Raw genomic sequence first — 17,993 nt, forward strand, 5'->3', positions numbered from 1 at the left:
ATTGTCCAATATGGTTGCCATTATATAGTAATAGGTGACATAGCTCTGACCTCAGGTAGTACATATCTTGACTATATCCTCTATAATAAAACCCTAACCGCGCATGCGTACTTACAACGCCATGTGCTTCCGTATCAGACATGCGCAGTAGAAGGAGCCAGCAGTGGTACCACGGAGGCGGTGACCACGGCGGCAACTCCCCCCTCCCGCCTTCACTCCGTCTAACACAGATCCCCCAGGTCTGGCCATGGCCTGCGGTCTGGCCGGCTCCCTTATTGACATTATTCTTGAGTCCGTTGCCACCTCTGTGGCTCCTCTCACGAGCTGCACCTGCATCAGAAGCCTTCCTGATGTCACGTCAGAGAGAAGGTTTCCGACGCAGGAGCTGATCGTGAGAGGAACCGCAGTGGCAGCTTTAAACTAAAAAATAACTTCGGCAAGGGAGCCGGCCAGGATTGAGGAACAGAAATGCTGCTACCCTGCTGCACAGGGAAGGGGGGGGGGGAAATGCTGCTGCTGCACAGGAAAGTGTGGGGGGGGATGCTGCTGCTGCACAGGGAAGTTGGGGGTGAATGCTGCTGCTGCTGCATAGGGAAATGGGGGTAATGCTACTGCTGCACAGGGAAGGGGGGAATGCAGCTGCTGCACAGGGAAGGGGGAATGCTGCTGCTGCAGCGCAGGAAGTGGGGGAATGCTGCTGCTGCACAGGGAAGGGGGGGCCAATGCTGCTGCTGCTGCACAGGGAAGTGGGGGGGGGAGAGGGAAAGGGGGCCAGGGAGCAATCTTGGTTTGCTTTGTGGGGGTGGGAGACAGAAGGGGGCCATGGAGAGAGACAGAAAGACAGGCAGGCAGCGCATGAGAACTTAAGACAGACACACAGAATGACAGCAGCAGGGAGAGAGACAGAAAGAAAGAAAGACAGACAGAGGGCCAGGGAGAGAGAGACAGAAAGAAAGACAGACAGCCGCAGGGAGAGAGATAGAAAGAAAGAAAGAAAGAAAGAGACGGGCAGGGAGAGACGCAGAAAGAAAGACAGACATATATTCTAGCATCCGTTAATGTAACGGGTTTAAACACTAGTTTATTGATATTGCCTGAAGAGCTGTCTTAGGATCCTAATCTTGCTCCATGTGTCAGGTTTACAGTGGGTCATCAAGACTGGTGAAAGCACTTGTAGAGTTCCAAAAATGTGGTAACCTGAGGATATGGACTGTAAAATAGATTTGCTTACCTAAAGAAATTTTCTTTGAATATTGAAAAGGTAAAAAAGGCAAATCTATAACTGGATTTATGTAGTTAGAGTGCCTTGCTATTCTAGAAGCTGGCATGAAAGTGCCATAATTCATAACTACATGGGGGCAGTGGCATAGCAAGGGTAGGAGGTGTCTGGGGTGGTAGTGCCTCCCCCCCACACATCCTTCTCTTTACTCTGCTCCTTTCACACCACACTCGTGTTCTGCCTTCCCTCCATACCTCTTTAAATCTTCGCCAGCACAAGCAACTTTTCCAGCCTGCTGCTCACGCTGGCATTGGCTTTCCCTTTGATGTCACTTCCTGGCCTCGGAACCAGGAAGTGATTTTAGAGGGGAGCCAGGCCGACGCAAGCAGCAAGCCGGAGAAGTTGCTCGCGCTAGCAAATATTTAAAGAGGTGTGGGGGTGAGGAAGGGAGAGTGTGAGCATAGCATGTGGAGAGGTGCCAGCGTCCCCTATCAAGATGACTCCCAGGGCATTCCACTGCCCCCCTTACTGCGCCACTGCATGGAGGCATAAGCATGTCTTCAATTTACGTGTGCAACTTATAGAATGCTGTAAACTATGTGTGTTGCATGAAGCACTCAGGTTCATCCATTTATGTCTGCCAGTGACCTGGTGTGAATGGTCATACCTAAATTTAGGTGTACCAATATAGCTTTATGCTAGTATTTTTTAATGGAGTTGGTACCCAAATGTGGTTATAGAAGACACTCCCCACACAGTATTGGAGCACCTAAATGGAGGCACCTTTTTATAGAATTGTCCCCAAATTATGGATCATGTTACCTGAGGCTGCACAATTGGTACTAATGCTGTATCAGTGTCACCTGCTCTAATTAATTGTAGAAAATTTTATTAATCTATAAATTCACCTTATGAAAAATACAACATAAAATATCAAGTTAAAAAAATCAGATTTATCCCAACACAATTGCCCATCAATTTATCCCCGCATCATAACCCATATGATCTATTAAATAACCTTGTCACACTTACGAAGCTGCATATAATTTTACTATCCCTGCAGTTTATAAAGGAGCTCATTCCTCAAAAAGTAGCACAATTGAATAGAATTCCCTCACTCGAATCTGTTTTATGAAGTACCTGACAAGATGGTTTTCTTAGTAGCTTAACTTTTCATATTGTACATGACTGTTCCGTTGTACCACCTAGATGGGTAACACCACTGAATTATATATATGATTTGAAACAGTCTGTGTTGGACATTGCAAATTCTTGTACAATCCTGCTGTCTTCATGGAAAAGTGGTTTATGGATCTCCAGTCGTGAGACTGCTTGTAGGAAGCCTCATTTACATAATTTTTTAGACTCTCCCCTCTTACCTCAGGACTGCCCTCCTGAGGTATTCAGTTGCTTTCCTACAAGTGCGACGGTAGGAACTAGTCTTTTCTGCTCTTGTTTATTTTTCTTTAGTCTTTTTTTCATGCTTAATGCTTTTGTGCTGCAGAGGTTCCACTTGGGGACAGCTCTGGCTGTGAGAGATTGCAGACTTTGAGGAAAAGTCTGTTTCCAGGGGGTTGGCTACCTGACAGTGCACCCTCTGGACACCCTCTGGTCAAAGCTCAGGGACCATTCCCTTGGGATCTAGCTCATCCACTAGTGGGTTTGAGTACAGGCTGCATAGCTTCATGGAGGTGTGTCTGGGTTGAGGGCCAATTGCGTTCCTCACCAGGTCGCATGTGCGGAATGCTCCATGGGTGGCAGAGGTCCCTGATTGTGGGATTTGGGCCAGAGGGGCAGTCAGAAGACCAACAGTTCAGTTGCAAGGCTTGTTGAGGCAGAGGATCTCCATGTAAGCTGTTACAGCTTCCTTTCCTACAGCTTCCTGCACATCATTGCACTGTGAGTAGAGGGCTGACAGCCTATTTCAGTGATTTAGGGGGTCTTGAAAAGTGAGTTTTAGGCAATTTGAGAGATAGCCCTAGTCCCCCTCCCCTAAAATCACTGTGTTTTGGGGGTTCTGTGCTTTTCCTGGGCTGTTTTTTTTCTGAAAATTACACCTATGGTGGCTATCTTGAATTTAAAGTTATTTTTTTCCTCAACAAACTTGGTTTTTGCAAGAAAATCACTCAGACGCCTTAGGGCAGGATTTTTTGGATTCATGCTTTCTTTGTGGTGGATGACTGTCTGGCAAGCAGCCATGTTCCATGTGCATTGTGGCACGGGAAAAGGGTGAGATCTCATTGGCCCAAATTCCTTTGTCCCTTGAAGGGGGTCCTGCCACTCTCTCCAGCTGCGGGCAGCCAAAAAGTCAAATGCTGGCCCCGTAGACAGCGCCCTGGTGACCCCACTGAAACACAGCCATGATTCACCATTTAAGGCGCACAAGTCCTCCAAAAGTTGTAAGAGGGATTCCTAGGAGATAGCGGCTACTAGAGAATGGCACGGTGGCGGTTTACCCGCGGCCACCGCATTTAGCCGCGGGTAACCCGCCAAAACGGGGAACGAAAACTAGCAGTCGCTGCGGGGACGGGGACAAGGCCATTCACCGCCCCGTGGAGCGGTGAATGGTCTTGTCCCCGCAGTGAGGCATGAAGGATCGCGCGGTCCCCGCAGCCCACACCCGCCTGCCCAAGCGATCCTAGTGATTAGCCAGCTCTCTCCCTTCTCCTCACCTTAGTTTGTAGGTTTTCTTTTTCGGCGACCCGCATGCTATCAAAGAGCCGCGCACCCGCTGCTGCTCAGTTTCGATCTTCTGTTCTGATGCAACCGGAAACAGGAAGTTGCAGCAGAGCAGAAGATTGAACACTGAGTAGCCGCGCGTGCGCGGCTCTTTGGGAAAGCGTGCAGGTTGCCGAAAAAGAAAGCCTGCAAACTAAGGTGAGGAGAAGGGAGAGAGCTGGCTAATCACTACGATCGATTGGGCAGGCGGGTGGGGGCTCTTTGGGAAAGCGTGCAGGTTGCCGAAAAAGAAAGCCTGCAAACTAAGGTGAGGAGAAGGGAGAGAGCTGGCTAATCACTACGATCGATTGGGCAGGCGGGTGGGGGCTGCAAGGACCGTGCGATCTCCCGTGTTCCCGGCTCAAACTAGAAGGAGGGAGTGAAAGGGAAAAGGATTCTGGGCCAAGGGGATGAAAACGGAAAGAAAAACCCACAGCAGGAAAGAAAGGGAAGGACAGGCAGGTGAGCCAGATGCTAGAAGCAGGGGTGGGGGAAGAAAGAGGGAAAAAAGCTAGATGGGGTTGAAAAGAAGAGACACAATGGTATGGAAGAGGAAGATAGGGGAAATCTGGACACAGGAAGGTAACAGAAAGAGGGGAAATTATGTGCATGGGGCATAGGGACAGAGACATAAAGGGGACATGTCATGGGGATGGTATATGGACACAGGGGGGGGCAATGGCAGATACATAGGGGAGATATTAGAAATGGGGAAAATAGGAGCACAGAAGCGAGATGGTTTGTGGGGATGGGACAGGGACCGAGTTCGCAGGCTCCAGTGGCTTGCACAAATTACATGAAAATAAGAGGGAGGAAGGTAGATAGATAGTCCACGCGAGAGGAGCTGAAGGGTGGTAGAAAGGAACAGATGGTAAAGGAGGGAGGGAAGGGTGGTGGTGGAAAGGAATAGGACAGACATAAGAACATAAGAAGTTGCCTCCGCTGAGGCAGACCATAGGTCCATCCTGCCCAGCGGTCCGCTCCCGCGGCGGCCCATCAGGCCCATTGCCTGAGTAGTGGTCTATACCTATCTATACCCTTCAATCCCTTTTTCTTCTAGGAATCTTTCCAAACCTTCTTTGAAACCATTTAATGTTTTCTTGTCTACAACAGCCTCTGGAAGCGCGTTCCATGTATCCACCACCCTCTGAGTGAAAAAGAACTTCCTAGCGTTTGTTCTAAACCTGTCCCCTTTCAATTTCTCCGAGTGCCCCCTTGTACTTGTGGTGCCCTTTAATTTGAAAAATCTGTCCCTGTTTACTTTTTCTATGCCCTTCAGGATCTTGAAGGTTTCTATCATGTCTCCTCTAAGTCTCCGCTTTTCCAGGGAGAAAAGTCCCAACTGCTTCAATCTGTCAGTATATGGGAGATTTTCCATTCCCTTTATCAGTTTAGTTGCTCTTCTCTGTACTCCCTCAAGTACTGCCATGTCCTTCTTGAGGTACGGCGACCAGTACTGGACACAGTACTCCAGATGTGGCCGCACCATTGCACGATACAGCGGCATGATGACTTCCTTCGTCCTGGTCGTAATACCATTCTTAATGATACCCAACATTCTGTTTGCTTTCCTTGAGGCTGTGGCACACTGCGCCGATGCCTTCAGTGTTGCGTCTACCATCACTCCCAGGTCTCTCTCCAGGTTACTGACCCCTAGTGGTGTTCCCCCCATTTTGTATGTGAACATCGTGTTCTTTTTCCCCACGTGCATGACCTTGCATTTCCCTATGTTGAAGCTCATTTGCCATTTTTCGGCCCACTTTTCCAGCTGCGTTAGATCCTTTTGGAGATCTTCGCAGTCTTCCCTGGTTTGAGCCCTGCTGTATAGTTTGGTGTCATCTGCAAATTTAATGACCTCACACTTGGTTCCCGCCTCTAGGTCGTTTATGTAGATATTGAACAGGAGCGGTCCTAGCACCGACCCCTGCGGAACTCCGCTCGTGACCCCTTTCCAGTCTGAATAATGGCCCTTTACGCCAACCCTCTGCTTCCTGTTTGCCAGCCAGTTTTTGATCCATTGAAGGAGGGTGGAGAGGAACAGACCCTGAAGGGAAATGTGGAAGACAGAATGGGATAGATGCCAGACTATGGGGAGCGGAGGGAAGAAGATGGGTGCTAGACCAATTGGGGGGGGGTGAAGGGAAAGGCACAGTAACAGCAAATGGAAGACGCAGAGAGAAGACACACAGTGGATGGAAGGAATTGAATGAGAAGATGTGGAAAGCAGAAACCAGACAACAAAGGTAGAAAAAAAATTATATTTATTTATTTTTTGCTTTAGGATAAAGTAGTATATTAGTTGTGTTGATAAAAATTTATAAACAAAGCCCTGCCAGCTGAACATCTCTTTCTCTAGTTCAGCAGCAGGAACTTTGATTTATAAGAAAGGAATAAGCTAAATATTACAGTACTAAGGCTTATATGGATGCAGCGGGGACGGTGACGGGGCGGTGAATGGGATGGCAGTGGCGGTGACGGGGCGATGAAAGGGATGGCGGTGACAGTGATGGGGTGGTGAAGGGAACGGCGGTGATGGGGCGGTGCAGAGGATGGTGGGACGGGGCGGTGGCGGGGACAGATTTTTTCCCCGTGTCATTCTCTAGCGGCTACCTCAGAAAATGGGTTTTCCCCGAAATTTATTAATATGCTCTATCAGGCTTATTTAGTTAAGAAAAAGGTGCCTTCTGCACTTCCTCTGGCGTCCTCGCTGGCAACAGGGGTTCCCCCTTCCCAACACATGGGCCTTAAGTCCAGTCTCCCTGAATTGCCAGGGATGCTTCGCTGGCTAATGACACAGACGACAAGGATAACCTGACCATACCTTTGTTTACTCAGGCTGGTACTACCACCGCGGGGGATGTTGTGGTGCTCGCGGATCTCCAGGATCCAGATCTTCATGAGATTTTGGATCTAGGTGAGGACCCTACAGTGTGGAGATTTTTCAAACCTCCGGCTTTGGTCGCTTTGATCTACAGGAGTTGGAGGTTGGGCAGTCAGCTGCTGTGGAATTCTCTTTGAGCTGTGAGAAACCACAGTCTGTATCTTTCCCTGATCATCTGGACATTAAGATGCTCACGAATCACTGGGAGGCACCTGAGGGTCCCTTGATATGGACTAGAGCCATGTCCAAGCTCTACCCAATGGCAGATGCTTTTAACCAGTATTTTGCATCTCCAAAAGTAGATTCCTTGGTGGCACAGGTCACTAAGCATACTTTTCTCCCTAGTGATTGGGGGTGGGTGGGGTGTTACTAAAGAATGCACAGGACCATAGAGTAGATTTTGTCCTCAAAAGCCTTTTTGACTGCGGCTGCCCGGGCTGAAAGTGGCGGCAGCTGCTTCCTTTGTGGCCAGAGTCTGTCATTCTATGTTCCGCCATGATACTGAATCTATCGTGATCCAGAATATTCCCTTTCTAATTTTGGGTGTGAATTATATGGCGGACACCTTGTATGATATCTTCAGAGTATTCAGCAAGCTAACGGCGTACTCCATTTCGATGCATAGGATGGTGTGGATTCGAAAGTGGTCCGGTGACTCATCCTCGAAGGCGACTTTGATCAGGTTCTCTTTCAGAGGGCAGTTGCTGTTCGGTAAAGGTCTGGATGACCTTATAGCTACTGTACAGGACTGTAAGCCCAAGTCCTTGCCAGAAAATAGGCTCCGGCCTCCAAAGAGTTTGGGGCGCTGTAGCTTTCATCCCTTCAGACATTCCCGTCAGTACTATGGGGGCTCATCAGGGCAGCGTTCTCAACCAGTGAAACAGAGGATCAGTGGTTCCCGATGCCAGCAGTCGACAGGGAGCAGCTCAGCTTTGACCTCTAAGAAACAATTCTGGTGCCAGGCCCCTGGCTGCTCCCCTGCAGATTGGTGGGGGGGGGGGGCTCTTGGACTTTATGGCAGAATGGAAGGCCATCACATCTGACTGCTGGTGTTCTTTGGGATGGCTACAAACTCCAAGTTTCTTCAGCCTCTGGCAGAGTTTTTTCTGGACTTCCTTGTGGGGAGACCAGAGAAGGTGGCCCAGGTGGAGGCCACGGTCCACAGTCTGCTGAGCAGCATGGCTATCGAGCCCATTCCCCAGTTCGACTCTGGCTTGGACAGATACTCGATATACTTCATTATGCCAAAGTGAGACTCCAAAGACTGGGGACTGATCCTGGACCTCAAGGTGGTCAATTTGGCCCTCAAAGGTCCCCACTTCAGGATGGAAACATGTGCTCGGTGATCACCTTGGTGGCTCTGGGGGAGTTCTTGGCTTCACTGGACCTATCGGAGGCCTTTCTCCATATTCCCATCTTTCTAGAACACAGGAGATACCTGAGGTTCCACGTTCTGCAGCAGCATTACCAATTTGCGGCACAACCCTTTGGGTTGGCAACGGATCTTCACCAGGGTGGTGGTGGCAGCTCACCTGCAAACACTCAGAATTCTGGTCCACCTGTGTCTGGATAACTGGTTAATCAGGGCTCTGTCGAAGTCCCAGGGGCGTTAGTCAGTTCACCAAGTTGTCTATCTACTTCAGCGTCTTTCGGAAGTTGATCACTCAGCTTTAGAGTCACCTCAAGCCGATGCAGGACTTGAAGTGCCTGGAGATTCGTTTTGCCACAGGTCAGAAGAAGGTGTTCCTGCCCATCTCGCACCGGGAGAAGCTTAGCCATTTAATCCGGGACTTTCTAGAAACTCCAGTCCCACCTGCCTGGCAGTACCTTCGGGTCCTGGTTCGAAGGAGTAGGACTAGGTGTTGCGGTTGCTGGATGTATACAGGATTTTGTTGCGGTACTTGAAGGTTATAAACAAGTTTTAGGTCTCCATCACCTGCCCGTACCTGTGGGTCCTTGCCCATAAGGGCAGGCCAGCTTCAAATACCACCTTTTTGAGATGGATCCATATGGCTGTCTTCTGCCTATATTGCTGCTGGAAAGAAGCCCCCCCCCCTCTTTCTGTGAGGGCTCATTCTACTATAGGTGTTTCTTCCTCTTGGACAGAGTTATCGGTGATCTCTTTGGAGGAGATTTCCAGGGCTGCTACATGGTCCTCCTTGCATACTTTTACCAAGTTTTACTGGATCGATGTAGCAGACAGGAAGGATGCTGCTTTTGAATCCTCTGTTTTGGCAGCAGGTTCAGTCCCATCCTGACTCTACGGAACTGTTCTGTTACATCCCACTTGTCCAGGAATAGAGTGGGATTGTACAAGAATGAAAGATTAGATTCTTACCTTGGTTCATAGTCAATTGCGCGCAAGATACCAGCGCGCCGACAATCCAGCGCAAGAAAGAAGCGCACCACGGGAAAACTTAGTTTTAAAGAGCTCTAAAGTGGGGTGTGAGTGGGGAAACCCCCCACTTTACTGCATAGTGTTCGCGCTGCTGTTGGGGGAAACGGAACTTTTTCCGATTTTTTTTTCGGGAAAAGTTCCGTTTTCGCTATAATGTGGGGGGTTGCACCCCCCACACCACTCCCCCAACGGCAGCGCAAACACTATGCAGTAAAGTGGGGGGGGGTTCCCCCCCACACCCCCATCTGAGCTCTTTAAAACTAAGTTTTCCCGCGGCGCACTTCTTTCTTGCACCGAATTGTCGGCGTGCTGGTGTCTGGCGCGCGATTATCCCATCACCCTTACCTTTACTAATAATTTTTTCTATTAAATCCACACAGTATTCCTGGAACCTACCCTGGGAGTTGCTGATTCGCCAATTGTCTGCCTTAATGAGTACTAGTAAGCTGGACTTCTGGTTTCCTGACCGGCCTTTCTAAGGGTACCATCTGAATATGTTTTACACTTTGCCTTGGGGGTTCCTAGTTCTAGCGCTCTCTTCCATTAGTGCAGGCTGTGTCTCCATATAACATGGTTTATTTCAGGTCTATGCTGTTTAATAACCTGTTTCAGTTTTTTATGGTTGTTATGAAGTTTCATGTTATGAGCAGATTAGACTTATTTATCAGGGAGTTTCCCTGTACTCTTCCCTTTTGTCTATCTTTTACAGGTGATTGTCTGCTTTTCTATGAACTGAATACATGAAGGCAGTCCTGAGGTAAGAGGGGAGGATCTAAAAAATTATGTAAATGAGACTTCCTACAATCAGTTTCTCGTGACTGCAGGTGCATAACCCACTTGTCCAGGAATAGAGCGTGGACTTATAAGAAAGAAGATTAGCAAAGGTAAGAACCTAATCTTTCATTATACATTCTCCTTATGGCTGAATATTGACCTCCATACTTATTGAAAATTATGTAAATGATCAGCAAACAGATGTTATACGTTAAATAGTAACAGAGGGCTCAGCCCTAAAGCAAATTCAGTATAGGCAACAATGTTATAAGTACTTATTTCAACTGCCCGCTATTTTTGGCTTGTTCTACAGTTTAAAACTGAAAGATTGTTATTTTTAAATTATATTTTTATTTTATTTTTTTCATTTAAACGATCTATATATAACATGGCCTAGATAGATAGATAGAAATAGCTTTGCCTTTTCGGTCATACTAGAGATTATAATACCATCCTGTACAGTAGAATCTGTATACATTGGAAGATTATCTTTTGCTTTTCTAATGTATTTGTTTAGTGAAAACAGAAAGGGTTTTAAACTTAATTTACTTAAGTAAATTGTTTTCTTTTAGGGGAAAAATGATCTTGATTGATGAAGGTTTTAATTTGTCTTCTTTTCAAGTCCACAGCTTTTTATACCACTTTTGATGAGGTAGGTTGCTTCTAAAGTAAAATCCAATGCGACTGAACATTGTTTCTGGACAGAAGGAGGCAACAAACATGTAGTTCTTGTGCCAGTACATGCTGGCCTCTGTCAAAATATACCCCATAGGGGTCAATTCTATAATGCATAAAGGTTTAGAATAATGGCCCCATGTGTTTGAATATCAGCTTCTATTTAATATAAGGTAATAAATAGACAAAAAAAAAAGAAAAGAAAATATATATTTTTATTGGACTAAATAATAAGCCAGGCTCTTCCCCTAATCCTAATGCAGTGTTTATCAACACGCGTTATGCATACTTCTAGGGGTACTCGAACCGCTTATGTGGGGGTACACAGCATGGGTCTCCCACCCTGCTTCCTCCAGCCTCCCTCCGCCAAAGACTTGGGGGGTACTTGGCTTGAGAAAGTTGAGAAATGCTGCTTTAATGTATAGGGTGATTCACTATACACTCATTCTGCACCAGGACTAGCTTGCCACACACTGTAACTAAATCAGTTCCTTATATCGTGTTTATCTGTACGAGTACAAACAACTTGCCTTGCGTTTAGCCTCCCATCTGTTTATCTCAACAGACTCTGTACCACCCATCTTGTCCCCTATGATAAGCTGTACTGTAGAAAAAGGCTCATTCCAATTATTCCAAAAGCATCTGAAAACCTTGCTTTTCTCCAAAACGTAAAGCTATCTATTTAAAATGTAAAGCTAGTTATCCTCTTCATAACCTCTTATTTCTTATTATGTCCTTCCCTCATTTATTGAAATACCTGTAAACCGTGTCGAGCTCTATCTTTATGGAGATGATGCGGTATACAAACTTAAGGTTTAGTTTAGTTTAGCATCAAATCTGTTATTTGAATGTTCTGATGTGTGTTTATTAGGTGTTTTCATAAGTATTATGTTGAGATTGTATTATATTTCTCTTATTTGAATTTCAGTGCTGTTAAGTATATTTTTTAAACTGTTTCATGGTAGTCTGATTATTAAATTTCAATTTCCATATATTTTTTTCTTTTGTTATGCTGCTATCAAAATTGTAAGTTTTTTGTTGAATTGTGCTTGATGTACTACTGGTTTGGGCAAATCTCTGTGTTTAATAAATCCCAATAAATAAATACATTTTGTGATGAGCTTTCAAAGGTAACCCTTCTTCAGTTCAGAAATTAGTCCAATAAAAAAGGCATCATCTTATTTTCTTTGTTTTGTTTTTTTCTTTAAAAGTGGATTAACACAGCTACCCTAAATCTTTATTTAATATAATAGAGAGAAATATTGTTTCTTAAAAATATTTCTTTGCTTTTGCAGATATTAGCAAAATATTTAAATGATGAAGAACTCAATCAGCTTCCTTTAACCATTGGAGAGCCAGCAATGGTAGTATCTTATTTTAATGTTTAACAATGAAGGCTGTCTTAGTCAGTGTACTTTGCAGTCTGTTACTACATTGTGTGGAAAATTTTTTAAAAAATCTTTCTTTCTTTTTTTTTGTAATTCTTTATTGATTTTCCTTACTTCAATAGTGCAATACATGAATATATAACATATAATACGCACATTCAATTTATAATTATACATAACCAATCATTTTCTCCCACCCACCCCAAGTGTAAATACTCTAAGGTCAAATTAGGACAGAAATATTTTGAGTCAGTTAAATTACTTTGGTTATCACAATTTATAGATTGCCTATCCAAAATACACTGTAGACAATTTACACATTTCTAATATTAAAATACCAACACATAAAGTAAGGATGAGACAATGGTCTTCCAGATTGGCCTCCGGGTAAAAACGTTGTATGGTTTATTTAATGAAGCACAGAACCAATGACTTACCAGATTCAACCTCCAGCCTGCTTAGCCTGAAGAGTGGGGGCTCAGGCAGGGAGGAAGTTAAAATCCCAGAGTGGTAACAGAAGAGCGAGGCCCCAAGGAAGGAATCCTCCAAGCTAGCTGCAGTACCAGGAAGGGGTTTCAAGGAAGAGAAGACCAGCCTCAAGCCTAGTTTCCACAGTCTTGGAGATTGCCAGGGTAGGAAGTTCCTTTGATTTATCTGTGAAAACCCTGGTCCTGGGTGTCCAAGTGGAGACCAGCCTGGGTTTATTTGTGAGTGGTTTGGAATTACATATTGCATTTGGGCATAGCCAGAAACCAGCCCTAATAAAATAGTTCTCTGTGATTGGGAAAGAGACTTCATCGTCACAGTATTCAGCCTGAGAAGTAAAAAGCTTCTTTGCCTATTTGAAAATGGTAATAAAGGGCTAGATTCTCAAAAGTCTGTGTTTAAAAACCAATGGGCCGCTGTTGATGGCTGGCCGAAGCGATGTCTACTCCTTCCGGCCAGTAAACCCACCTCTTCAAAATGGCATCCTGAGATGCACCGGGGAGGAGCCTGAGGCTCTGATTGGCCCAAGTTGTTTAAGGCCCCTCCTGTGGGCCAATCAGAGCCTCAGGCTCCTCCCTGGTACCTCCCAGGGAAGGGAAGGCCCCCCATTTTGAAGAAGCAGGCCATCTGGCTGGAGGGAGTAGACATCCCTCCAGCCAGCCATCCATTGTAAGTAAGGTGAGGGGGCGGAGGTTGTCGGAGGCACAGAGGGGAGTGGGCATTTCTCCCGCTGCCTGGGGGGTATGTCGGGAGGGGGGTTGCTTGGCATCTTTCCTGCTGTGGGGGAAGCCGGTAGGTTGTTAGTGTCAGGTGATGTGCGATGCGGCAGGAGAGAGTGGACATCTCTCCTGCCAATCTTCAATTGTTTTTGGTTTATTATTATTATTTTAATTTGCATTGGGGGGGGTCTGAGTGGTCAAGCCTTACTTTTCTGTCAGTGCCTGAGCCAATCAGCGCTCAGGCACTGATCAGAAAGCAAGGCAATGACAACTCAGACCTGTCGGAAAATTTGGCTGCAAATGTGGTACAACGAGGTTAGAGAATCACTCAGAGTGATCATTTTAGTATTAATTGTACTACATTTGCATGGCAATATCAGAGACCGCTAGAAAACTCTCTGTAAACTGTTTTGATAATCTGCTGCTAAAATACATGCACGTTAAACCGGCTAGAACTGGTTTAGAGAGCATGTTAAAGGCAGTTTTTAATTTTGAGAATCTGCCCCGAAGTGTTTTGTTTTACCTTCAAATCCCTGTGCTGCTGCATTTGTTGAGGCTCCCAAGCCACCACATACATGTTTTTGTTCAGTTTCTATCCCTGTCCATAGAAATGGCTCCTAAATGTGGATTAGAGTACACATGCTGTTGCACTGGGCACATGTAGAGTGTACATTGATAAAATGCTTTCTGCCTGTTGGAATTACTTTGAAATCTACCATCCCTATAGCGAAACAAACACACACAGAAGTATATATAGTACTGTGTTATACAGAACAGCAGGACTTCAGAATTTTATTTTTGGTTAGGAGAGGTTAACAGTGTTGGTAATATGTTTGTTTGTATTCTACTTTCATTTAAAGGACACTATATATAATCATACAGGTCATGTTTCTGGGAAACTACATAATGTTTGTATTTTGTGCTTTGTGGCAGGAGTTTCTGTGGGATTTCCTGAGCTATCAAGAAGGACCACGGGTCCGAGATCATCTAAGCCATGGAGAAATTAATCTTGGTGCTTTTCCAAAAGAAATGGCCAATCAAATGCTTGCATTTTCTATTGTACTTTTGCACAGATTCCTTGGAGATGAGCACACGGCCCTTAAGGTATTGTTCAAGTTGAGCTTGATTTAAACATAAAGGCCCTGATTCTGTATAAGACGCCCAGGAGAGGTGTCCTATACAGAATCGGTCCTACACTAAACCCCGATTCTGTAACCGGCGTCCATGGTACAGACGCCGGTTAGAGAATCGGGTTAAATTAGACGCGGCCGCTATACTTATGGCAGCAAGGGATCTCCCTGCTGCAATATGTATAGCGGCCGTGGCCGCGGCTGCCTGTCCCATCACCGACAGGAGGATGCCCAATCCTCCTGCCGGAAAGCCCGACGACCCCCCCCCAAAAACTAACCTCCCTCCCCCAACTAACCTTTACATGTTGGTCGGCTGGACGGGTCTTGCTGCCATCCAGCCGACGGGCCCGCCTCGTGGAAATGAGACGGGCCCGCCCCTTCCCGGCCCATCCCCACTAAATCTAAGGCCTGATTGGCCTAGGCTCTAGAAGCCAATCAGACCTTAGATTTAGCGGGGATGGGCCGGGAAGGGGCGGGCCTGTCTCATTTCCATGAGGCGGGCCCGTCGGCTGGATGGCAGCAAGACCCGTCCAGCCGACCAACATGTAAAGGTTAGTTGGGGGAGGGAGGTTAGTTTTTTTTTTTGGGGGGGGGGTCGTCAGGCTTTCCGGCAGGAGGATTGGGCATCCTCCTGCCCGCGATTACCAGTTTGGGGGGAGGGGGGATCCAGGGGGGTTCCGGCAGGATGATTGGGCATCCTCCTGTCGGCGATTACCAGTTTGGGGGGGGAGGGGGGTTCCAGCAGGAGGATTGGGCATCCTCCTGTCGGCGATGGGACAGGCGGCCGCAACCGCGGCCGCTATACTTATTGCAGCAGGGAGATCCCTTGCTGCCATAAGTATAGTGGCCGCGTCTACTTACAATGTAGACCAGCATTTTGCTGGCCTACATTTTAAGCGTCTCTTCCTCTACTAGGGAGACGCGTAGGGCCGCCTAGGTTCGCCTAAGGCCTTTAGGCGAGCTTAGGCGTCTTGCGGGTCTCCCTAGGCTCCCGGAGGCGCCTTCAATATAGGCGGCCTGCCTGGGGAGCATTTTTTTAAAAAACGTGCATCGCGATTGGCTGATTAGACAGCTGTAGGACGCTTACAGCTGCCTAAAATCGGGACGCACTTTGGAGAATCAGGGCCAAAATGCAGTATAATGAGTTGAGCTACTGTGAAACTGTAGAAAAACTATTACTGAATTTGTCTAGAATTTTTTCTCTGAAGGGCATGGCTCTTGAGCAGGCTTCCCTGATGAGCAAAGATTACTCGGACATGGTTGTCACCACACTCTGCTTATAGCTATAAAGCTGTCGACAAAGGCAGCCTTTGCTAAGACCTGAAGTCCTCTCAGTACTGGTGTAGATCCCTTACAAGCCGTGATTTCAGTAGTCTTAGATTTTTTTGCAAGAAGGATTTCAAAAGGGTCAAGTGCAGATAGCAGGCCTCTCCTGTTTCCATGCTCGGGAGGGAAAGACAGTCTCTGGCCTTCACCCAGATGTCACCCGGTTCTTTAAAGGGGTTCTTCGGTTGCACCCTCCAATGTGTCTCCCGTTCCCATCCTAGAATCTTAACACCATATTGCAAAGTTTCAGTAGAACTTCGTATGAGCCCTTACAGTGTTTCTGGTAGTGGTTACATTGACAAGACAAGTCTCTTGAGTTACTAGCTTTATCCTGTAGAGAACCGTTCCTAAAGATTATGGAAGCAGGGCTTTCCTTACATAAAGTAGTCTCTGCCTTCCATATCAATCAGGAAATCCATTTGTCCACTTTTCTTTCTACAGAGTTGAAGAACAAGGATAAAATGTTGCACTTCCTGGATGTACCTTGAAGTTACCAATAAGTTTCATGTATCGGATCACCTTTTTGTTCTAATCTAATCTAAGCTTTGGATTTATATACCGTATTATCTCCTGAAATAGGGGCTCGACTCGTTTTACATAAGACTTCAATAAATGGGGAAATTGGGTTAACTAGCATGTGAATTACTAAACAAAAGACAATTAACACTCCTTAGTACCATTTCCCAAAAACTGTTGAAATAGCATTGTTTTCATCGATTTATGAGAAATCTGGAGAGTGAAAAGAGATCTGATGTAATTAGGAATTTAATTGCAAATCGTTGTAAACCTATATGAAAAGGAGCAAGAGATATTACACTCCTCCCTCCATATTTGTGGGGGTTAGGGACAGAGCCGGCCCGCAAATATGGAAAATTTGAGAATAACTTTTGGGCCGACTCTGACCCATCCCCGCCTCCCTCTTGCCTCCCGGACCTTACCTGGTGGTCTAGCGATGACACGGGGCAGGAGTGATCTTCCTGAAAGCCTGTCCCATGCAGAGCCTTCATTAAAAATGGTTGCCGTGAGTTCCTGTTGTAATCTCATGAGACCATAGGAACTCACAGCAGCCATTTTTGATGATAGCTCTGCACGGGGCAGGAGTGTAGAAAGATCGCTTCCGCCCCGCATCACCGCTAGACCACCAGGTAAGGTCGGGGACGGAGCCATTTACTAGGGGGGGGTCCATAGCCAAAAAAACACAAATAACCGAATCTGCAGATTTTGAAACCGCAGATTCGGAGGGGGTAGTGTTCCAACAAGTTTTATCCCTTTCACTGAAGGAAATGAAAGTTTGTACTTCTGAGAATTCCTTGAAACAAAAGACTGAAGAGAATTTCATGTTAGAGGGACTATAGGCAAAAATAGATCTAATCAGTCATGCTAAGAAAGGGAGGCTGGTGACTAAAGGCCTCAATTTTTTTAGATAGATTAAAATGGCAATTACCTCCGTTTTATGTGGGCTGCGGTAAGCAGCTACTGATCGCATTGAAAGCACATTCCACCAGAGGAGTTGCTACCTAATGGATGGAGACTCAGTCTTTCTCGCCCAAGGATATCTGTAGTACAGCTACATGGCCTACCCTTCATACTTATACCAGGTTTGACGAAGCAGCCAGGAAAGATGCTGCTTTTGGGTCCCCTGTATTGAAGACATGCTCAGTGGATCCCCCTACCCCCAGAATCAGGAGTCTGCTTTGGTATGTCCCTAGTGTTCAGGACTACTAGACACATTGCACTAGAAATAAAGATTAGGTTCTTACCTCAATAATCTTTTTTCATGTAAATGTGTCCAATAGTCCTGAAGCCCTGCCCTATACAAGGGCTTTGCCTTCCTTCTGCTTTAAGATCAGTCTGGATTTAGAGAATTCTCTGTGACTCAGATAAGCTGAATGAGAAAAAAAACCCTCACTCAAGCAAGTAAGTTAGGTCTGAGTCTCTATTTGATAGCAGGACATGTGAGTAGCTAGGAGGTCTATAAATATTAATGCTGGTTGCACAGTTTTTGTATCTGTTTTGATCATGTTAACTAAATATTATAATGTTAATTGGTATGTTTGTTACAGAGTAGAACAGAATTGTAGTGTTGGGGAATTTTTTTACCCATTTCCCTCCTTCCAGTTCTGTCTTCCATTACAGAGCTGCTTGATTGCTTTGGTACAAACTGAGGGGAGGAGCAGCTCTCTGGGAAGGAGATAATTGAAAAATGATTGACAGTATTCTGCAAGCAACTTGTGGTTTCAGATGCATAACCATAGCATTCAGAACTACTAGACACTTCT

General features: G+C 46.0%; 1 protein-coding gene across 7 annotated transcripts in view; it reads left to right on the forward strand.

Moving 5' to 3' along the window:
* Positions 1–17,993, forward strand: part of ERMARD (ER membrane associated RNA degradation) — a 102,348-nt gene that overhangs the window by 59,165 nt on the left and 25,190 nt on the right. For 6 of the 7 annotated variants that reach the window (XM_033937460.1, XM_033937462.1, XM_033937466.1 and 3 more), the window contains 3 exons: positions 10,613–10,642; positions 11,961–12,029; positions 14,192–14,362. In XM_033937460.1, the coding sequence (XP_033793351.1) occupies positions 10,613–10,642; positions 11,961–12,029; positions 14,192–14,362 (270 nt within the window). The remainder of the gene's footprint in view (positions 1–10,612; positions 10,643–11,960; positions 12,030–14,191; positions 14,363–17,993) is intronic. The other variant, XM_033937463.1, reaches the window with a different exon arrangement.

Source organism: Geotrypetes seraphini, chromosome 3 (genome assembly GCF_902459505.1).
Source record: "Geotrypetes seraphini chromosome 3, aGeoSer1.1, whole genome shotgun sequence".
NCBI classification, from domain to species: domain Eukaryota; kingdom Metazoa; phylum Chordata; class Amphibia; order Gymnophiona; family Dermophiidae; genus Geotrypetes; species Geotrypetes seraphini.